The sequence below is a fragment of the Pangasianodon hypophthalmus genome, chromosome 4, assembly GCF_027358585.1.
Source record: "Pangasianodon hypophthalmus isolate fPanHyp1 chromosome 4, fPanHyp1.pri, whole genome shotgun sequence".
NCBI lineage: Eukaryota > Metazoa > Chordata > Actinopteri > Siluriformes > Pangasiidae > Pangasianodon > Pangasianodon hypophthalmus.
In genome coordinates, this window is record NC_069713.1 from 8,360,482 (window position 1) to 8,384,758 (window position 24,277).

The 24,277-nt window shown below is 41.4% G+C and overlaps 1 protein-coding gene across 1 annotated transcript in view; it reads right to left on the minus strand.

Moving 5' to 3' along the window:
• Positions 1–22,063, minus strand: part of LOC113526521 (histamine H3 receptor) — a 31,717-nt gene extending 9,654 nt beyond the window's left edge. The window contains exons 1-2 of the mRNA XM_026913631.3: positions 21,575–22,063; positions 4,534–4,700 (exon numbers count right to left, since the gene is read on the minus strand). Coding sequence (XP_026769432.2) covers positions 4,534–4,700; positions 21,575–21,842 — 435 coding nt within the window. The 5' untranslated portion in view covers positions 21,843–22,063. The remainder of the gene's footprint in view (positions 1–4,533; positions 4,701–21,574) is intronic.
• Between the last annotated feature and the right edge of the window lie 2,214 nt (positions 22,064–24,277).

Genomic DNA, 24,277 nt, shown 5'->3' on the forward strand with positions numbered 1-24,277 from the left:
GTGGCTCGAATCCACTGTTCTGATGTTAAGTGTTTGTGTGTGTGTGTGTGTGTGTGTGTGTGTGTGTGTGTGTGTGTGTGTGTGTGTGTGAGAGAGAGAGAGAGAGAGAAAACAAAAGCAGACATTGTCGGGGCGGCTGTGTCACGGGCTAAGACGAAGCTCCTACAACAGCTTTGAACCTTTTGTAACACTTCAGTCCTGTATTTAGATTCTTACTGCTCCAATCCATTAACATGGCACATTTATAAACGCACACAGCTCACGTATATACACACACTGAATTAGTGAGCACTTGCTAAAAAGGGTTTTTTCCATGTTTTAAATTACATTACGCTTCTATTAATAACACTTCTATTGGGTTCGAGTCCTGTCTCTGCCCCCCATCCTGTAACTGGTTTGTTCCTCAACTGTGTGCGCCTGTTCTGTGTTCAACCCTTAATTAGTTTGTCTGTTTATACCCTGCTGTTTCTTTGTCTCTAGTCTTATCAAGCCTGTAAGTCTAATGCCAAATTCACGTTGGACGTTTCACCTCAAGCATCACATCACATCTTTAGACAGTCCACAATCGGCATGATTCATCTGCATTTCTGTACAAGCTACTGACAGCAGAAACAGCAACAGTGTGCTTTTCATTTTAATTTGTTTTATCAATTCCGGCATTCAATTATCAGTCATGAGTAGGTGGATTTACATTTCTGGCAATTTCCTTTTGTTTTGAGAGAGATATTTACCATTTAATGTTATTGGTTTAGTTTGAAAGATACCATAATTCCCAGCCGACAACCACGCCCCCTCTCAACCACACCCCCTCTCAACCACACCCCCTCTCAACCAAGCCAAGCAAGCTCCCTGCTCACTAATTACAATCCTTGCTACACAAGATTATATAAACAAATGTAAGGACACAATGAGGAAATCCAACTCAGACTTCACCATAGCAGGTGAATAACTAAACATTTTTGCCAAACTCTCATGAAGATGGCACAATAGACTGGATGTAAACCACCCAAAAAACGACAAAGAGCTCACACTGTTAAGTCTTGTTTGCTCCTGAGCTCTCTATATTCATCTTCATTCATCTAAGCACATTTTGTTTGTAGAAATCTGCAAGCAAAACCATTATACCTAAAAAAACATGACATGAGACAATGGGACAGTGAATTATCGCTATATTTGTGGTTATTTTGTTTCCGCATATTGGTGTAAAATAAGTATCATAGCTTACATATTTTGTAGTTTATGATAAATAAAGTGCTTCAGTGGTTGTTGGAGTTGATGTTTCACTCACATACCTCTAACATGGCTGGTGCATATTGATAAGCTTTTTAAAGGTACGATATCTGATTTTTTTTTTTATTCTGTCCTTGTACAAATAACCTGAACATGATAAAAAGGTCTTAGCAAAAGTTTATTAATTCGGTGAAAACTAACTTCCTGTTCAGAGTGCTGGTTTGTGTTTGGATGCGCCTAAGATCATGGGGACGGAGCTTCGTAAACATGGGAGGTGACGGAAGAGTAGGCTCAAGGAGTAAAGAAAATCATTCAAATGTCAAACCCACCTAACTTTTAGAAATTTAATCTTTAAAAAAAAAAAAACTTACCTAATGCACTAATGTACTAATTTTATATTTTCTGGTTTGGGTACTTGCTTGTTCTTCTGGTTATGCTTATGGATTATCCCAGTTTGTTGCTGTTCTGCTTGTGTACTGACCCATGATTTAGACTATTCTAGACTAAGAGCCTAAGTCCATTTAAAAATGACTTAAAAAAACATTATTCAATTATTTGTCTTAAAGCAAATTTTCCAGTAACTATAATAAAAAAAAATAGAAAAGGTATGTAATAATGAGGCAGGAATGTATTGGCCCACTGGTGGCATCTGTGAGTTGAAGGGTATTAAATATATTACCTAATGTTACCCTCTTGTACTGTGAACCATAATATTAGGTTTTAAGAGCACGGAAAACTGAAAACAGCAGCTCCAACACATAAAGCAGCGTGAGGAGTAAAAATACTGAAAGCCCTTGATTTGCCTTAGCAACAGGCCTAACATTTTGGCACGTAATTAAGTCATTTCAGGAGAAAATCACTTGACATATTTTCCAGCGCTTCTTCAGACATTCTTGTAGATCTAGAGCACTTGACAGTTGCTTAGCATCGTCGCTTCTGTCTAACACATCCCATGTCATTTCTGTCAGTGTGATGAACTGGATGCCCATTCTGACCTCGAGGCTGAGTTGTTTTTCATTTTCTTTGCTTGTTGAGGTGTGTTATGCCATCCTGACTGGCACTGCCATAGTGACTGTGACTGACAGCATGCACAAATAATCTACAAATGCAAATTACAGACTCAATTACTCAAGGATTTTAAATTCATCTTTCTCATCTTGCTATATGGAAGACTTACTCTTTCTGTTTCTCTTTCTTTGATTCTGAAAAAACTTTGGCCTTCCTGTACTTGTTTAACCCTCATAATGTGTCAAAAATATTAATGATCACGTCTGTACACTGAGATCGTTTGTCTATAGCAGACATGGACCCTCACCAGTTATCAGTAATTGTTTATTAAGTTAATTTGTTACATCAGTTTCATAACACCAAACACTATACTATATATATATTTCGAATTGATTTGGCTAATAAAAACTCTAGCATGTGTTGGTGAATGGGGTGTTTCCATGCTAAAAGTGTAAATGTTAAACATGTTTTGGTTGAAATGATATTTATACATCAGTAAATATATTTTTAAAAAAGAAAATTAGTCAGCAACAGTATGACAACAGCAAGGCAAATGTTTGGTGTGACCATGACTTGGTAATTAGCAGCTCTACAGTCCTGCCTTCTTGTTTTCTATTGGCTCACAAGACCAAGGTTTGTGAGTTCTCAAGCCAAAGTTCACCTGGATAAAATCAGTGCCAAGCAAAATTAAAGAGTACAAGAAACAAGCTCGTTCTTCACGGCCTATGTCCTTTCCCCTTCAGTAAATCTACCATCATTTTTCCCACCTCTGCATTTGCATTCCATTTAAAATTGAATCACAGTTGAAAATTAAATGGTTACTGAGTAAAAAAGCAGAATGTCTATTTATAGCTGTATATAGCCTAATGAAATTCTGAGTGAAGTTCATTTCTGAATGAACTTTTTCATGCATCATTGAAACTACAACTGGAACTGGGCCATTTTGTGGCTGGCGCACCAGAATTTCTTCAGAATATTGATCACATTTTAGGAAAAAAAGTCATTAAATTAAAACTGTACAATGTCACTATAAGTTTTTTATTGTATGTGTTATTTATTCAGTACATTCATTTTTGTTCAAATTTAAATGCCAATAACTGTAAGTTACTGTAATCAGTAACAAAAAAACATGGTTTCATGTTAGGCTTGTTTTAACTTTGGTATTGTACTTTGGTGCTTGTCAGATTCTCAAACAAGTGAAAGCAGGTCATGATGTTCTGAACCTCTTATGACATTGTCAAAACATTTCTCTTCCTGTTTTTCCCTCCACATATGCTGCTTCATTGTTTTGTAAACTGGTGCTTCTCCTAAACTCATAAAGCTTCCTTGTACGGTTGCCTAAGTCCAAGGTGCATACCTAGAAATTATATGATGGGTTACTCGGTAATTATTTCCAGAACAAAAGGTGTTTAAGTGCAAAAATGCTTAAAGTTAAAGCTACACAAACCAAGGAATGTGTGCTGTCAAAGGTCTGGCTCAAAGGTCTGTCCGTATCTGATGTCATCCATTTATAAAATCGTAAAATCGGAAGGCTATGGGTAAACATCCGGGAGGTATTAAACTATTGACTATTTTCAAAAGCAAACCCAAACAGTGAATCCATCAGTAGACAATTATAGGCTTTCAGAATACATCCAGAAATGTTTCCTTGACAGCATTGACACATTATCACAAAAGGAAAAACAACTGATGCAACAGAAATGCTTTTGCCTTATTGTCAGGAGTGACAAGCTCGAAACCCATTGATGCCGCAGCATTTGGTGGCCAGGAGCCAAGGGAGCAAAATTGGCTGTGCTTTCTGGGTGGGAGTGGAATACGCTCTCTCTCGTGTCAATCACAGTGACACTAACCAAGCATGGGCATCTGTAAGCTCATGTATGCAGAAGAGGGCAGATAGCCCTTTCCTCCAAGTGTGTTATGGTTGACTGGCTTCACAACTGCTGGTGGTAGTTGTCGTATGATAGGGGAGAGCTGGCTGGTGCGTGGGAATTGGCAGATGACTAAATCACTCGTTTTCTACGCAAATCACTACGCATACTTTGGGGTTATGTTAGCTAACACTTTTTGATACATTAATTTGGTTTCCAGGCAACCAAAATCTGAAAAAAACAACCTTATTTAGATGGTATTACAAATGTTCTCTTCTGTCTGGATTCAGCTTGCATAATTTATAAAGTCATTCTAATACTAGAACTATGTGACACTCTTAATATTAAACATACAGTTCTGCTTATGTGACCCCCATCTCATTCAGTGTGCAGCATAATAAGAAATATGAAGTGTTAAGTGGCTCACCGCTCTAGTGACAGAGAGGAAACGGTCGTAGCTGATGAGGACGATGTTGAAGACGGAAGCGGTGCAGAGGAGGTAGTCCATCACCAACCAGAGCTTACACAGCCCTCGGCCCAGCATCCATTTGCCTGTCAAGATGTAGGGCAAATACACTGGAATACAAAAGGCCCCTGTGGAAAACAGCAAACAAATCAAACTTTGGCAACATTCTTCAAGATCAGGGGTCATCAATTTCCATCCAGAAAAAAAGTTTTCCACTAAAGGAAAGATTTCAGGACAGCAGACTTTGCACTTTTCAGTTTCTCAGTAACATGACAAGCTGTTTTTTTTTTTTAAATTATTATTAACTTTGATAGAGGAAAGGAAAAGAGGCTGGTGAGGGAATGACTGAATGAATGGTGAGGCAACATTAACCGGACAAAAAGTATGACGTGATGTTTTTTAATTATTAAAAAAGGTAAGCATAATAAAACACTTTGAGATGTGCTGTTATTGCAAACTAATCAACTTCCGTCATTGATTATTTTCCTATAACAGGATGCCCCTAAGGGATTTATTCTTTACATATCACATCACATTATTATTAGATTGCAATAAAACAAATAAGATTAGGTCTGTTAGACATATTTACTAATTTCATCCTTGAAATTGTCTTGTTTTATAAGCAGATAATCTTGCTTATTTCTAGGAAGATCACCTATACTCGTAATATTTCCACTTACTGAGGTATCTAGATGATAAATTATGAATATACTGTATGTCGGAAACACTCTGTGCTGACCTCATGATATCTTTTGCTCTTCTTCTGTTCTGTTTTGATAAACATGTTCTGAGCTCAGACACTCCATGACATAATCTCACTTTGTGAAACACATCAGAATACTACACCGTTTTCGTATAAATACTCCCTGTCTGCCTCAGTAAACTTTGAAAAGCTTTTGCTATTCAGACACTGACTCTGCGTGTTTCTTTGGCATTCTCTCTTCCCTGGCCGGTACAGAGGCTGCAGCAGCAGCGGGAACACGGACTTCTTCCTGATTCTAAGTGAACCCAGGAAAATCTATCAGCTCTCTGGGGGCTCATCCGGATAACCACGTGGAGGTAAGAATTTTCTTTGTCACGTAGACCTACCTCCACATGGTTATCGCGTGTTATCTCAGTTAGGATTACACACATTTCATAATTTTAACCTGCAGCGTATCTGTCAGGGTAATTCTGTTTAGAATTATTGGCACATGAATTGTGTAAGGAATAACTGAAAGGAGATGATTGTGATCCTCGCTGAGATGTAGTGAGAGGGTTATCCCCACTTCGCCAGAGGTTGTGTTCCTCGCTGAGTTGTAGTGAGAGGGTTATCCTCGCTTCGCCGGGAGGTTGTGTTCCTCGTTGAGTTGTAGTGAGAGGGTTATCCCTGCTCGGCCGGAGGTTGTGTTCCTCACCGAGTTGTAGTGAGAGGGTTATCCCTGCTTCGCCGGGAGGTTGTGTTCCTCGTTGAGTTGTAGTGAGAGGGTTATCCCCGCTTCACCGGGAGGTTGTGTTCCTCGCTGAGTTGTAGTGAGAGGGTTATCCCCGCTTTGCCGGGAGGTTGTGTTCCTCGCTAAGTTGTAGTGAGAGGGTTATCCCCGCTTTGCCGGGAGGTAGTGTTCCTCGCTAAGTTGTAGTGAGAGGGTTATCCCAGCTCGGCTGGAGGTTGTGTTCCTCGCTAAGTTGTAGTGAGAGGGTTATCCTCGCTTCGCCGGGAGGTTGTGTTCCTCGTTGAGTTGTAGTGAGAGGGTTATCCCTGCTCGGCCGGAGGTTGTGTTCCTCACCGAGTTGTAGTGAGAGGGTTATCCCTGCTTCGCCGGGAGGTTGTGTTCCTCGTTGAGTTGTAGTGAGAGGGTTATCCCCGCTTCACCGGGAGGTTGTGTTCCTCGCTGAGTTGTAGTGAGAGGGTTATCCCCGCTTTGCCGGGAGGTTGTGTTCCTCGCTAAGTTGTAGTGAGAGGGTTATCCCCGCTTTGCCGGGAGGTAGTGTTCCTCGCTAAGTTGTAGTGAGAGGGTTATCCCAGCTCGGCTGGAGGTTGTGTTCCTCGCTAAGTTGTAGTGAGAGGGTTATCCTCGCTTCGCCGGGAGGTTGTGTTCCTCACCGAGTTGTAGTGAGAGGGTTATCCCCGCTTCACCGGGAGGTTGTATTCCTCGCTGAGTTGTAGTGAGAGGGTTATCCCCGCTTTGCCGGGAGGTTGTATTCCTCTCTAAGTTGTAGTGAGAGGGTTATCCCCGCTTTGCCGGGAGGTTATGTTCCTCGCTAAGTTGTAGTGAGAGGGTTATCCCCGCTCCTCCGGGAGGTTGTGTTCCTCGCTGAGTTGTAGTGAGAGGGTTATCCCAGCTCGGCTGGAGGTTGTGTTCCTCGCTAAGTTGTAGTGAGAGGGTTATCCACGCTTCACCGGGAGGTTGTGTTCCTCACCGAGTTGTAGTGAGAGGGTTATCCCCACTTCACCAGAGGTTGTGTTCCTCGCTAAGTTGTAGTGAGAGGGTTATCCCGCTTCGCCGGGAGGTTGTGTTCCTCGCTAAGTTGTAGTGAGAGGGTTATCCCCGCTTCGCCAGAGGTTGTGTTCCTCTCTGAGTTGTAGTGAGAGGGTTATCCCTGCTTCGCTGGAAGGTTGTGTTCCTTGCTAAGTTGTAGTGAGAGGGTTATCCCCGCTTCACCGGGAGGTTGTGTTCCTCGCTAAGTTGTAGTGAGAGGGTTATCCCCGCTTCACCGGGAGGTTGTGTTCCTCGCTAAGTAGTATTGAGAGGGTTATCCCTGCTTCAACGGGAGGTTGTGCGCACGTGCATAGTCTACAGTTCGCGCTGCCCAAGCTCCTCTGACCTTATTGTCTTTGCATCTTTGTTTATTGTAACAATGGGTGGAAGTGGCCAGTCAAAGGAAACTCTCAAGGATTGGATGTATAATCCTGGTTAAGGTATTTTCATATTGTTTACCCTTTTATGGTTGACATGGGTGCCACGATCACCTCCTTCAGAAAACAGTACTGTATCAAATTCATGTATTAACTCTGTGGGAATAGATGGGGTTCCTGTCACCTACCCTAAAACATTCTCACTGAAAACTAGTCCAGATGATCCACAAATTCTCTTTTATCACAGATTTGTTGTCATTCCTTCCTCACCGTTCAATCTGCTGGGTTGTGATGTTCTGGCTAAGTTGAGCTGTTGTTTATCTTTTAAAGGAGGACGTCTTGTTCTCAGTACTCCACCTAATCTCTGTTTTTCTTCCGTCGTGTGTGTGTCTGAAGTCTGCAGCGACCACATCATATCCACCGAGCTTTCTGAGGTTCCAACCAAACTGTGGGCCACGCATTCCAACGAAGTAGGCCATGTACAGATACCACCTTATGTTGTTAACCTTCAACCCCTGTGTATTGTAAACAATATCCTCTTTCTGTGGAGAAGGAGGAGGGTATTCAAATTGTCATTGACTTGCTGCTCGAACAGGGTGTTATTAAAATCACTTGCTTGCCCTACAACACCCCTGTCAACCCAGTACAGAAACCTAATGGTAAGGGCTGGTGCTTTACGCGAGATTTGGGCTGCATTAATGATCTAGTGATACCTATTAGCCCAACTGTGCCTTATGTCTCATATATATTATTGGCCATTCCACAAGATCATGACCATTTTACTGTTGTTGACCTCTGTAGTGCCTTTTTCAGTATCCCTGTCAGTAAGCATACGCAGCCAATCTTTGCCAATACATTCAAGCAACGTCAGTATACCTGGACACGCCTCCCTCACGGGTTCATCGATTCGCTGGCTGTGTTAGATTAGATTAGATTCAACTTTATTGGCATTGTTCAAAGTACATATACAAAGCCAATGAAATGCAGTTAGCATCTAACCAGAAGTGCATAAGTGGCATATTTACAATAAATTACAAATAAAGATATATAGCTATGAGGGTCATATGTACAGAGAAGTGGATGACTTCTGTACAGGAGGTGCAGTAGGTATTATAAATAGGGATAAATGTGATCTATATATGTATGTACAATCAATGTACAGTGGTGAAGACATGTTAAGAATATAACAGGAATATGAACGGGATATACAAATGAATATATACATACATACATATTATATATATATATATATATACACACACATATATGCATGTATGTAAGTACAGTAGTGCAAAAACCACATTATAATTTTTGTAGTGCAAAGAAGCAAGGTGAATAAACAGTGAAGTAAGTAACTGAACACATATATTACAGTGTACAGTGTGATCAGCTGTTCAGTGTGGAAACAGCCACAGGGAAGAAGTTATTTCTCAGTCTGATTGCGCGGGCGCTAAGGCACCGGTAGCGCCTTCCAGATGGGAGGAGGGTAAATAGTCCGTGATTCGGGTGAGAGGTGTCTTTGATAATGCCGTTCGCCCTCTGCAGGCAGCGTTTTATTGTAAATGCTCTCGATGGTGGGTAGCTGAGTGCCAGTGATGAATTGGGCGGTTTTCACCACCCGCTGAAGGGCTTTTCGTCTGTTGCGGTGCAGTTGCCATACCAGACTGAGATGCAGTTGGTGATGATGCTCTCAATGGTACAGCAGTAAAAGTTCCCGAGAATCTTGGAGCAGAGGTGGGCCTTTTTCAGTCTCCTCAGAAAATAAAGGAGTTGTTGTGCCTTTTTAACCAGAAAGGAGGAGTTCAGGGACCAGGTGAGGTCCTCGGAGATGTGGACCCCAAGGAATTGTGAATGGGAGCGTGAGTGTGATTCCCAGCAAGTCTGAAGTCCACGATGACCTTCTTTGTTTTTTTGGTGTTCCAGGTTGTCCCCACACCATGCCACGAGGTGCTGGATCTCCTCCCTGTAAGCCGTCTCATCATTACCTCTGATCAGGCCTATCACCGTGGTGTCATCTGCAAACTTGCTAATGCTGTTAGAGTCATGTACAGGTATGCAGTCATGGGTGAAAAGGGAGTATAGGAGAGGGGACAATACGCATCCCTGGGGAACTCCTGTGTTGACGATCAGACTGGAAGAGGTGAGGTTGTCCAGGACCAAGATGGCGGCGCGTACACATCGCGAGGCTCTCCAGATTTACCGTATTAGTGGTCAATTACCTACTAATCACCTGAATGTTCGTTCGATTTAGTCATGCGATTTTAACATATGACAGCCAGTCGCTACTTAACATCAATTATGCGTACACTAACTCTGTTTCAAACTATGTTTTCGACTTTGACCAGTTACCACTGGTTCTCATCTGTGGTGCATTCCTCGTTGTCGTCACTCGTGCTGCCAGAGGGCTGTTCTCTCCTGCAATACGCAGACAACATTCTGCTTTCGGGGAAAGACGTCGATTGCTGTAGAAGAGTCCCTTGTCCTTCTCAAACACCTGGCCCAGTGTGGTTTCAAGGCCTCACTCTCTAAACTCCAATTCTGTCAGCCTCGGGTGCAGTATCTGGGGTATTTCTCAAGGTCAGCGCAAACTCTCATCTGATCATTTGAGAGTCATACTAGTGGTCCATCCGCCCCCCAAAAAAAGAAAGGTATGCTCAGTTTTCTGGGACTGATTAATTGCTGCTGCCAGTACAGCATGGAGGTGGTTATCGTCCAGTAGCCTACCTTTCTAAATCTCTTGTCCCTGTGATCCAAAGTACGAAGTATGCCTGCATGTTTGCGTTCAGTTGCTGCTCTACTGGTCTCAGATGCTGAAAGAGTTGTCCTTTCGCACCCACTCACACTGCATGTACTGCATCAGGTAGTCACCATTCTTAATAACATTCAGACACAACATATGACCGCACAGCGTTGCTCAGGTTACGAAGCCATCCACTGTGCCACACAGAATCTCACTATTACAACCAGTAACAGCCCAAAATAGTCCTGCTGCTCTGCTCCACCGCCTCGCACACTCCTGTTTGGAGGAACAGGCCACTGACGGCTGGTTGGAGCACGACTGCCTTATTGAGATTTCAGAATCATCATCTCTGTGCTCACAACACCCGTTGGAGGGCGGTGTCCACATATTTGTAAATGGGTCATGTTCTAAACCCAAGGACAATACCACTTTATGGGGTTACGCAGTCTGCGCTTTGCTTAATGCTGTACACGAAGCTCACTCATTCCCTTTGCTTTTGGCTCAAGCTGCTGAGCTTGTAGCTCTGACAAGGGCATGCTGTCTGTCTAAAGATCAAGTGGTAACTCTTTATACTGATTCACAATATGCTTTTGGTGTAGCTCACGATTTTTGGTAAGGTTTGGCACTGCTGATGGCACTGCACATGCCATGCAGGTTTCTGACCTTTCAGAGGCCTCAATGTTACCTAAACGTCTAGCTAAGGTTAAGGTCAAGGGTCATGACCCAGAAGATTCTGAGACAGCTCGCGGTAACTCCCTAGCTGATGAAGTAGCTAAATGGGCAGCCAAAGAGGGCACACCCTTGCCTTTTGTGCATAATACAGCCAGTGTTTTTTCTATTCACCCACATTTTGATTCCATTAGATATTGACATATCTTTTTTACAAACACAGGCTACCAAAAAGGATCTTTCGTTTTGGTCATCTGAGAACTGCTCACCTTCAGATGAGGACAGACTCATTTGTTGCCCTCAAGGCCGCATTGCGCTCCGCTGCTCTGTCTTGCCATTTCTCATGCACCATTGTCATAGTATTTCACATGTCACACGAGTGGGGGTGATTAATAACATCAACAAAATGTTTGTATTCTCAATGTCACTAAAACTGCTAAATTACTACTTGATGCATGTTTAATTTGTGCTAGGGCTAACATTCAGGGTAAACAGCCAAACACAACGCGTTACCTCCTCCACAAGCTCCTTTTCAAGCTCTACAGAGTGACTTTGCACACGTGCCACCTGTAAGAAATCTAAAATATTTACTGGTTATTGTCGATAAGTTCTCAAAATGGGTTGAAGCCTTCCCCTGTGCAAAAGAGCATGCGAGCACTGTCGTTAAAATCTTGGCAAAGGAAATCATACCTAGGTATGGTATCCCACAATCAAATGACAGCGATAACGGTACGCCTTTCACATCCAGAGTGACTCAGAAACTGCAAATATCTCAACATTGACTGGAACTTTCACATTCCTTACCATCCCCAGAGTTCAGGGATAGTAGAAAGAAAAAATAGAACTATTAAAGACAGACTCACCAAAGTGTTATTACAAACGAACGGCCGAAACTGGGTGGATCTCCTGCCCTCAGTTCTTTGTGAGATTTGCATGACACGGCATCCAAAATCACAACTATCTCCCTTTGAGATAGTTATGGGCTGGCCATTTCCAACCCCTTGGACTAAAGGTAATCCTGGTGTTTCCTTTTCAGGTGACCTGGAGATGATTGTCCACGATTACACTCAAGTACTGATTGAGAGATTGAACAGTGTGCATTGTAATGTCTCTGCCTCTCTCCTGCTACCAACAGATAAGCCAATGCTATATTGATAAAAAAAATCTCAATCCCCAGAAAGTGGGGGACGCAGCCTTTTTTCCCTTCCACTAGAGTGGTAGCTGTCACATGCACTGCCGTCCTCACCAACTCGTAACCCCAGTGGATCCACACCAGCAGGTAGAAACAGTGCACTGTTCCAGTGACATCTAAAACAGGAGAAAATCCACAATCAAGCAGCCCTTAGAGGGCCTCATCTCATCTCATTTCATCTCACCTTTTCACATACACATATAGCAAACTTATGTATTAGCTTTGGCACATGTCTGATAATCTGAAAGGAACCAGAACTGCTAACGTTCCTAGACACTGGTTTTGTGGACTCTTTGGTCATTCTAGAACTTGCTCATATTGTAATCCTGATGCAAACATGTTTATTATACTCTTTAGTATGGGCCTTATGCTCCTGTGTATGTAGTCTTATGCCTCAGCAGCAGTGTGGTGGAAATTTGGCCTGCGCCTTTTCTTTAGAAATCACTCGCAGTTTATCACGCTTCTTGCTGGGCATGACTCCCCTCTGACCTCATGGCCTTAGAAGGTGACTGTCGGTTGAGTTTGGGGCTGTGCAATGGCCCAGTGAGCAGTCAGACCGTCTTTGATGCTCCTGATGAGCGTGCACAGGTTCCATTGGGACCTAAGAGGGTATTGATATATTATGAATATATTTCTGAGGTTCTGAGCTCGGACACTCCATAACATAATCTCACTTTGTGAAACACGTCAACCTCCACTTCTGTTCTCTGCTGGCACTTTTTGTCTGAGTTCTTTGTTTCTGCAGATATTGCATATAGATAACTCAGAATACTACACCTTTTTTGTATAAATACTCCCTGTCTGCCTCAGTAAACTTTGAAGAGCTTTTGCTATTCAGACACTGACTCTGTGTGTTTCTTTGGCACTCTCTTCCTCGGCTGGTGCAGAAGCTGCAGCAGCATCGCGAACACAGACCTCTTCCTGATTCTAAGTGAACCCAGGAAAATCTATCACTAGAGTATCTAGAACAACTTTTGTACTGGGTTTATTACAACACACAGGCAGCTGTAAATGATATAGTGAAGGTATGCAGTTAGACACGCCAGTTCTGCTTGTGTAACTGAACTGGGCTGGTTTCCATTTTACACACCCCCCATGAGGAGTATCGGTCAATATCACTGTGCTTTTAAGAAACTTAGATATTTCTTTTGAGCCTGCTCAGAATGTTTGACCTTTAGCAGTTAAAGGTCAAACTGTCTTGTTACATGTAGTATCAGTCCTCATACGGTCTGCCTACGGGAAACAGCAGTTTGTTCTATTTACTCTCAGTGAGCACTTTATTAGGAACCCCTACTCATTCATGCAATTATCTAATCAGCCAATTGTGTGGCAGCATTGCAATGAATATAATCATGCAGATCTGGGCCAGCAGCTTCGGGTAATGTTCACATCAACCATCAGAATGGGGAAAAATTGTGATCTCAGTGTATTTCTATAACTGCTGATCTTCTGGTATTTTCATGCACAGCAGTCTCTAGAGTTTATTCAGAATGGTGCAATAAAGAAAAACATCCACTGAATGGCAGTTCTGCAGGTGGAAACACCTTGTTGATAAGAGAGGCCAGCGGAGAATGGCCAAACTGGTTCAAGCTGACAGAAAGGTTAAAATAACCCAGATAACCAATCTGTACAACTGGGGTGAGCAGAAAAGCATCTCAGAATGCACAACACATCGAACCTTGAGCCGGATGGGCTACGATAGCAGACCACGCTGGGTTCCACTTCAAAGAACAGAAAGCTGAGACTGCATTGGGCACAGGTTCACCAAAACTGGACAGTTGAAGACTGGAAAAATGTAGCCTTGTCTGATGAATCTCAATTTCTGCTGAGGCACACAGATGGTAGGGTCAGAATTTGAAGCCAACAGCATGAATCCATGGACCCAACCTGCCTTGTGTCAACAGTCCAGGCTGGTGGAGGTAGTGTAATGGTGTGGGGGATGTTTTCTTGGCACACTTTAGGCCCGTTACTACCAATCAATCATCACTTGAATGCCACAGTCTATTTGAGTATTGTTGCTGACCATGTGCGTCCTTTTATGGCCACAATTTACCATCTTATAATGGGTACTTCCAGCATGATAATGCACCATGTCACAAAGATGAAGTTGTCTCAAACTGGTTTCATGAATATGACAGTGAGTTCAATGTTCTTCACTTGCCTTCCCAGTCACCGGATCTGAATCCAATAGAACACCTTTGGTATGTCGTATAATGGGAGATTTGCAGCATGAAATGCACCTGAAAAATCTACAGGAATTGCGCAATGCAATCATGTCAACATGGATCAGAATCTCAAAGGAGTGTTTCCAACATCTTGTGGAATCCATGCCATGAAGAATTGAGGTATTAGTGTAGTGTTCCGAATAAACTGCTCGATGAGCGGAACTGTTAGTGTTATCAATTTAGTTATTCATTTTGTATTTTCTCATAAGGTTTCCCAACTCAATATTCAGTTCAAATGTGAATCAGGGTCTCTTAATTAAAGAAACTATTCAACTTTAATAAGGTGTATTATATCACATGCCACAGCACTGCTGAATTCAGGATTCTGATTGGTCAGAAGATTGGGCAGCTCTGACAAAAGTTCTGGATGCAAGACAAATCACAGGTTTAAATTAATACGCTGTTTGTCATTCATCATTCGTATAGTAATAATTAACTCACAGTAAGCTAAACCTAATCATAAACAAATAATGATAGGACATAGGTCACTGATATGATGGTTAGCTACTTCGCTGAGATGAAATGGGCGCTGCAAAGACGGTGCTCCTCGGACCAGTTATCTCTCCTAATTGCCTGTAGCCACAACCATCTTCTGTTGGCTTGGAAAGGCTTCGATAGTATGCAGCGAAAATGAATGTGTGTATGAACACTTTTCCAAATCAGACACCTGACAGCACAGAAAACAAAATCTGCCTTGCTGTTATAAATCACTATAGTCTCACACTATGTAGAAGAAGAAGCAAACGCTTCCGGATATGGAATATAAACATCCTAAATGTTTTATGGAATATAAACACCCTCAAATGTTTTATTCATCACTTGTTGGACATGGTATGACAAGATATTAGGAGTACAAAAGGAGAAAACCTCCCCAGTTCTATACACTCTCGCTGTTTATCCAAACAAGTCTGCTTATCTCATACTAGAGACATACCCCATGATGCAGTTTATGATATTTGGTGCAATGCAGCTGGAGATGATAAAGCGTGTCCTTTAGCAGTTATGGCTGTAGAAATTCACATATCTCTCCATACGCTGTCAAACTTTCGGCCTACTCGAAGCATCATCCCTCACTGATCTGCCAACACATCCTTCGTACAGTTTTATATTAGAGTTAGCAATGTTATTTTAGTGCCTTGTTCTTCAACATCCAATCCATCAGCGTCAGCTGAACTCCATTAATTGACCCCACTCCTGGAATCGAAATGGGAAAATGTTAAAGCTAGTCACTGTAAAAATTAAATCACTTCCAGGTGAATGAAGGATGGGAAACAGGCCTTGTGGAAAGTACATTTTAATCACAATTAAATGACAAATTCCTACTACTATTCAAATACAATTCACAAATACAAAATGCAACACTTTCCATAAAGGTCATATTTATATTGAACTATATGAACACTTTTATATCATGTAATAAGTCATTCAAAATACATTACGTGCATTGTTAGAATTATTTACGAAAATCCATGACAGTTCTTAGCTATCTTTATTATATATTATGGATAAATTATAAATATCAGTAATAGTAAAACACCAATATGAGAAACACATGAACTGAGCTAAGCATTGCATAGTGCATCATGAGACATGTCCTTTTTTTTTTACCAAATTAATTATACCTACATGTCAGTGTGTCTACTCAACAAATAGGTGTTGAATTTCTTTGGTATCGGTGATATACATAAGTAAGGAAAGAAACATAACAAGGCATGCTGTTATAGGAAAATAATCAACAGCAGGGTGGTCTGATGAAGCAACATTAGTGTTAACACCCCAAAGTTGATTACTTTCCAATAACAGCACCTCCCAGAGTGTTGTATAAATCATATACCACAGCAATTTGTAACCTTAACAATTTCTATTTATTAAAGAACAGCGTGTGCTGTTTATCCATTTGTAGGTATGTTTGATGTTGTAGAACATCCACAAAACAAGTTAGCTTCCTTATTATCACCTCACCAGCATCTCTTTTTTCTGTCTTGAAGTTAATTAGGAAAAGAATTCAGTTTGCCATTCTACCAAGAAACCAGAAAACCAGAAATCCTCCATCGTGAAGACTTTCCTGTGGTGGAAAACCGTTTTTGTACTGACGCTTGAGACTCCTTGCATGCATATGTGGAGCATCACCATATAAGTCGCTATGTAAGTTGTTAGTATAGAAACAATAATGTATTAGAACGAGGACATTAACATAAATCTGTGATTTGAATTACAACTGTCAGAGGTGCTGGTATAGAAAATTAATCAACTTGTTCTGATCAATCAGAATCAAGAATTCAACTGTGCTGTGGGTCTGTTAACAATATATAAATGCATTAAAAACATTGCTATAAACTGTAATGCTTTTCTCGTAAGTAATTGTGCATATGCCTTATATAATGAATGCATTATAATGTGCATTCATAGACAGTTGTACCCAAATGTCATCCAGAATTCGGAAATGCTGATGCTGTCTACTATTATACACATTTATACTTGGAAACATTGTGTTTTTGCCCTCATCTGCTTCTGCTGTATTCTTGTTGATGAGGTGCCGGAAATTACTCAATCTCGACAATACGGGTATAATAACAGGGGCGAATGACACCATGACACAGCATGACAGATCACAGCTGAACTTTCGACGCTGTAGAGGAATTTAATGAGCCTGTCTTGGCACAACATGCGCTCATGCATACATTTGCAAACATGTTTTTCTTCTTTTGTTTTACTTTGTTCTGCTCCCTCTTCCTTGAAAACGATATCAGTCTTAAAGGTACTAGTCGACGACGAATTAAAATAGCACAGATTTAGAATACCACAGATATTAGTCCTTTCTGTAAGAATGGAAATGCATTCTAATGTCTAATGTAATATGAGAATGATCCCACCATTTCATTTATCCATAATAATGACATAAATCTTCCAAGAGCTAAATCTTTCATAATCTTTCATTTATTTGAAGAAGACTGACAATCTTGATATACGATTTCAACGTGAGAAGAGGCTGTTCTTCTTGTCCGCTAGTGAGAATTCAACAAGGTCCAGCACATTCCAAGTGTTACAGCCATATACAGTTCCAAAGCAAACATTATCTGGGTTTTTTTTTTTTAAGCTAAAGCAGCTTTCTCAATCATATGCCTGGAGACTCCATACACTACCAACTGTTCTTACACAACGGATTCATCCACTAGGTTAATTATTAAGCCCTTTAAACACTTAAATGCATACATCGGTCACTATATGTGACTCAGGTTCTTATTTGCCACACTACCTTGTGTACTTTTTTCCAGTTAGGCCCCCATGAGTATTATTCCTGCTTCCTTTTGTGCTCAGTTTCTGTTAGAAAAGTGATAGACAAAATAGTAAGTAACAATGAGTTGTGAACATTATTCTGTAATGTGTAGCCAAGTATTACGTACAAGCTAGTCAAAAAAAAAAGGTCTATAAAAAGGTATGAACCACATTTGTTAATTTACATTAGCACAGTGCTGCTGAGTTCTTAATTCTTATTGGTTAGGAGGTTTTGATTAAATCTCTATAACAGCAGCTGTGACACTCATGCCATCTTCATGACAAATCACAGTTTTATATTAATGTGCTTGTTCTACAGCATTATCATTTCTATAGTAACAGCTAAAAACTTTACCCTTGTAAAAATGTTCTGTATTTAACATTTATGAAAGAAAACTTGAGTCAGTGTCAAAGTTTTGAGGTAAAGCTGTCCGTTTTTCCTCGGTTTTCGAGTTTTCCACAGTGGGGAAAGACTTCAGGATGAGGACTTCTCGGTTACGTGACAAGCTGTATTTTTCATATTAATAGCTTTAAGAAAGTCTTGTGAGTGAATGACTGTTTATAGCTGCAACACCATAAGTAATTATAAACAGATAAAAAGCATAATGTGTCATTCTTTAGTTTAAAAAAAAAATCCTGGCAAATTTCTGTAGTATAAGAGGAATAAAACACTGCAATATGTGCTGTTATATGAAATGAATCATTGTTAACACCGAGGGATTTCCTATAACAGAAAGCCCACCAAGTGTTTTATTTCTTACTTACACTATGTAGCCAAAAGTTTGTGGACACCTCACCATCACACTGATATGTGTTGTTGAACATCTCATTCCAGATTTAGTCCCCCTTTGCTGTTATAATAAGCTCCACTCTTCTGGGAAGGCTTTCCACTAGATTTTGGAGCGTGGCTGTGTGGATTTGTGATCATTCAGTTACAAGAGCATTAGTGAGGTCAGGCGCTGATGTTGGGTGAGGAAGAAGAGGTCTGATACACAGTCAGCGTTCCAGATCATCCCAAAGGTGTTCAGTGGGGTTGAGGTCAGGGCTCTGTGCAGGACACTCGAGTTCTTCCACTCCAACCTTCACACACCATGTCTTCAGGGAGCTCGCTTTGTGCACAGGTGCATTGTCATGCTGGAACAGTTTCGGGCCTCTTAGTTCCAGTGAAGGGAAATTGTAATGCTTCACAACTGTGTGCTTCCAACTTTGTAGCAACAGTTTGAGGAAGAACCACATATGAGTGTGATGGTCAGGTATCCACATACTTTTAGCCATATAGTGTGTCATTATTAAAATGGTTGAGAAACACCAATGCATTCAGTTTTAGTACAGGAGGGGAAACATTAATATACATACTGTGCATGTATGCACCAGTGTTTGGAAACCCAAAACCAGAGAATGATCAACACTATTATCCACTTAGACTGGTTTTTTTCACTACATGAGACACGAGGGAGGCAAAAATCAATAATCTTCGATTAACACAAGCAGCTGAACACAAAGCGCACTGGAGGAGTTCAATTAACACATTAGGTGTTAAATCACCACTGTACGAGACAATGCAGCACTGTATTTGTCCATTCCTCAGTGTAGAAATATTAATCCGATGCTGTAGGTGTTAGCACTTACTTCGGGTACCACTGGTGTGAGTTTCTATAAATCCAACAGGCTGGAAATAAATACGGTACGCATTCATACAACTCTCCAGGGCTAGGATTACACGAATGAGAACATTTCTTACTGCAAAGATCTTTGTGCTTTTATTTTATTTAATATGCTTTCTGTTACAAGTGAAGGACATGTGCAATCATGATTATTCACACAGGTCTCTTGTCATTTGTACTGGCAGAAATGCTTTTAATCCGCCCCATTCATTGACGTACTGAAACATAAAACCATAATTAACAGAACCGTGGAATTACAGAATGACGCACGTTGTTCAGTTACACACATGCTGAATTGCTCATTTGTCCTGTGTCTGATGATGCATTGTGCTTGTTTTGCCTCCACATTGTGCAAGTTTCTGCCTCCACATAATATACTATAGTGTTAATGCCGCACTGTAAGAATTTCTTCAGGATGGTGCGAGTTAATAAAACAGTCTTGGTTATGTTAAGTAACCCATCAAGTCCTGTCTTATTATTAACTTACGTGTTTTTTTAAAAGCTTATTATTCAGTAACTACTATGAGTTATTCAGTAAATACAGTGCAACCAAAACGAAAGATGTGTAATCAGTGCTGTAGCCAGGAATTTATTTCAGGAGGTATTTGCAAATAAACAGAATAAAATCACTGCATGATCTGTACAATTCTGTTGAATAAAGTGCATGAAGTTTGTGTGGAGAATAAAAACAGTGATTGCAAATTCGTTATTGAATCATTTAATGCACCGTCAATCAATCTTGCCATATTAATAACGCTGACATAAAATATATTTATGACAATTCCACAGAAAACGATTAAATAGCATGCTAGTAATAAGAGGGGAAAAGACATTTTAATCTCAAAAAAGCAGCTCTACACTTCTTTTTCTTCATTACTTCATCAGATATCCCTGAGCTTAGAGTGTAGCTATCTGGACAGACATGGGAAAAATGCTTGTTCCTGATTGGTTAATCCTGTTTCTCCTGTTTATTTGAACATTAAGGCGCTTAAGTGAACATTGTATGAGTTAATGCAACAGTGTGTGTGTGTGTGTGTGTGTGTGTGTCTGTGGGTGGGTGGGTGTATTTGTGTATGAATACAACACAGAGGGAGTTATTTGAACATTATGGAGCTTAAGTGAACATTGTATGAGTTGATGCAACTGTGTGTGTGTGTGTGTGTTAATATAATACAGACTGTGGTACGTCAGCATCATGGAGATGAACTGAACACTATATGATTTAGTGCAGCAGTTTATGTGTGTGTGTGTGTGTGTGTGTGTGTGTGTGTGCGTTAATACAATCCAGACTGTGGTACTTCAGCATCATGGAGATGAACTGAACACTGTATGATTTAGTGCAGCAGTGTGTGTGTGTGTGTGTGTGTGTGTGTGTGTGTGTTAATACAATACAGACTGTGGTATTTCAGCCTCATGGAGATGAACTGAACACTATGATTTAGAGCAGCAGTGTGTATGTGTGTGTGTGTGTGTGTGTGTGCGAATACAATCCAGACTGTGGTACTTCAGCATCACGGAGATGAACTGAACACTATGATTTAGAGCAGCAGTGTGTATGTGTGTGTGTGTGTGTGCGTTAATACAATACAGACTGTGGTAATTCAGCCTCATGGAGATGAACTGAACACTGTATGATTTAGTGCAGCAGTGTGTGTGTGTGTGTGTGTGTGTGTTAATACAATACAGACTGTGGTATTTCAGCATCATGGAGATGAACTGAACACTATGATTTAGAGCAGCAGTGTGTATGTGTGTGTGTGTGTGTGTGTTAATACAATACAGACTGTGGTACTTCAGCATCATGCAGATGAACTGAACACTATATAATTTAGTGCAGCGGTGTGTGTGTGTGTGTGTGTGTGTGTTAATACAATCCAGACTGTGGTACTTCAGCATCATGGAGATGAACTGAACACTATGATTTAGAGCAGCAGTGTGTATGTGTGTGTGTGTGTGTGTGTTAATACAATACAGACTGTGGTACTTCAGCATCATGCAGATGAACTGAACACTATATAATTTAGTGCAGCGGTGTGTGTGTGTGTGTGTGTTAATACAATCCAGACTGTGGTACTTCAGCATCATGGAGATGAACTGAACACTATGATTTAGAGCAGCAGTGTGTATGTGTGTGTGTGTGTGTGTGTGTGTGCGAATACAATCCAGACTGTGGTACTTCAGCATCATGGAGATGAACTGAACACTATGATTTAGAGCAGCAGTGTGTATGTGTGTGTGTGTGTGTGTGTGTTAATACAATCCAGACTGTGGTAATTCAGCATCTGAACACTATCTGAGTGTAACTTCAGGTGTGAGGGTAACTTCAGGTTTATTAAACACTGCAGGGTTAAAGCAGCACTGCGCACTGGGAAACCTTGCACAAGAACAGATCTTTCTTACCCACTAGGAAGTCTGAGATGGCCAGGTTGAGAAGGAAGTAGTTGCTCTGCCTCCTCAGGCTCCGGTCCGTTTTGAAGGCGAGGATAACGAGCGCGTTTCCCAGCACGATCACGCCGATGAGCAGCAGCATGACGGCGGCCAGCAGCACCAGCACCGGCGCGCCGAATCCCGGCTCTCTGCCCATGTGAGCCGAGGTGTTGGAGCTCAAGTCCATCCGCTCCCGAGACGCGTTGCGCTCCAGCATTGCGGCGCCCATCCGCGCGTGCATACGGTACCGGCGCGCGTGAACCGCCGAACCACCACCTTAACTGCGCTCGCGGTGGAGCCACGGTGCGTCCCGCTTCTGGAGCATCACTTCCAGCTGATACCGAGTCGAAGACGGAGTCTTTGTTATAACCAGGATATTACATTTCCCAGCAAGATCCAGCAGATAGTGGTGAATCTCCAAAGCTCGCGCGGACCGGCGTGTGCGCACAAGTTGCACGTGAACTTCGTATTTGCGTGAAGTTCACGCCCCTCAGCTTGCCAATCATCTGCGGCTTCCCCCTTCACTCGCCTTCATTATCCACCTAAATAAGTGCTATTCATTTGAACTTTCCTGTTCTGTCCAGTTATAACACACACACACACACACACACACGGCATGTACAGATGTTGCAAGATTTTGGAGATACTTTCTATAAATCAGGTATCTGTAATGCATTATAAGTGGGATTATACACTCACTCTGCACTTTATTAGGAACACTACACTAATACTGAGTAGGGCCTCAGTTTGCTCTCAAAACAGCCTCAATTCTTCATGGCATGGATTCCACAAGATGTTTTAAACATGCCTTTGAGATTCTGGTCTTTGTTGACATGATTGCATTATGCAATCATGCAGATTTTTTAGGTGCATTTTCACCACATCCCAAAAGTGTTCTACTGGATTCAGATTGAACTCACTGTCATATTCATGAAACCAGTTTGAGACAACTTCTGCTTTGTGACATGGTGCATTATCATGCTGGAAGTAACCATTAAAAGATGGAAAATTGTGGCCATGAAGGGATGCACATGGTCAGCAACAATACTCAAATAGAAGTGATGACTGATTGGTATAAATGAGCCCAAAGTGTGCCAAGAAAACATTCCCCACACCATTACACTACCTCCACCAGCCTGGACTGTTGACACAAGACAGGTTGGGTCCATGGATTCATGCTGTTTTTACCAAATTCCGACCCTACCCTGTGTTTCAGCAGAAATCGAGATTCATCAGACCAGGCTATGTTTCTCCAGTCTTCAACTGTCCAGTTTTGTGAGCCTGTGCTCACTGCAGCCTCAGCTTTCTGTTCTTGGCTGATCGAATTGGAACCCGACGTGGTCTTCTGCTGTTGTAGCTCATCTGCCTCAAGGTTTGATAAGTTGTACGTTCTGAGATGCTCTTCTGCTCATCACAAGTTACTGTAACCTTTCTGTCAGCTTGAACCAGTTTGGCCATTCTCCATTCTGGGCCGTCTCTGCATGATTTTACGCATCGCACTGCTGCCACATGAATGGCTGATTAGATAAGTGCATGAATGAGTAGATGTAGAGGTGTTCCTAATAAAGTGCTCAGTGAGTGTAAATGCACTATACACCCACTGGCCACCTTATTAGGAAGACTTGTACCCCTGCACATTCATGCAGTTATCAGCCAATCATGTAGCAGCAGTGCAATGCATAGAATCTTGCAGATACAGGTCAAGGGCTTCAATTAATATTCACATCAAACATCAGAATGGAGAAAAAGTGTGATCTCTGTGACTCTAACTGTCACATGGTTGTTGGTGCCAGATGGGCTGATTTGAGTATTTCAGATACTGCTGATCTTCTGGGACACAACTGTCTCTAGAGTTTATACAGAATGGTGCAAAAAAAAGAAAAACACTGAGTGGCAGTTCTGAGAGCACAAACACCCTTGTTAATGAGAGAAGTCAGAGGAGAATGACCAGACTGATTTTAGCTGACAGGAAGGTTACGGTAACTCAAATAACCACTCTTTACAGCCGTGGTGAGCAGAAAAGCATCTCAGAACACACGTCACAACACAACACGTCAAAGCTTGAAGTGGAGAGCTACAACAGCAGTATTATAAGTGGCCTGGTGAGTGTTAATGCTGTTTGTTTCTAAAGCCTTTCATGACTTCATACCTTTGTATATAGTCCACAAGATGTCTCCAAGATCTAAGGTCTAGTGTCTCTTAAGTGGTTCTTGGTTTTGGTTAAAGTTTTCAGGAACAATAGCTGCCATGGAACAAGTGGACTAAAGTGAATGCAATTTTCAGTTCATTTTCACAGATCTTCCTTTATTATCACTGCTAACAAAAATGCATAAATAGTGTATGCTAAGATATTAATAGCCTACTGAAAAAAAAAATCAAACCAGATCAGTTTCTATCTCTGTTTACAATGTTTTCCTTTGGCTTTGTGACTGCTCTAAACCTCTTTCGTTGTAATCTTGTCAGCTGTAATATATGTTAACCCCCCACACATTCATCCTGATGTCTGTTGTAACCCTGCAAGATGTTACACACTGCCTTCTTCAAATCAGTCATGGAGACCAGAAAAGCTTCTTGCATTTTATTCTTTTCAAGCCATTTTTTTGCTGCAGGATACAGATAATGGAACTTGAAAAACAGAACGACTTTTTCCCCTTTCCCCCCACACTCAGAAATGAA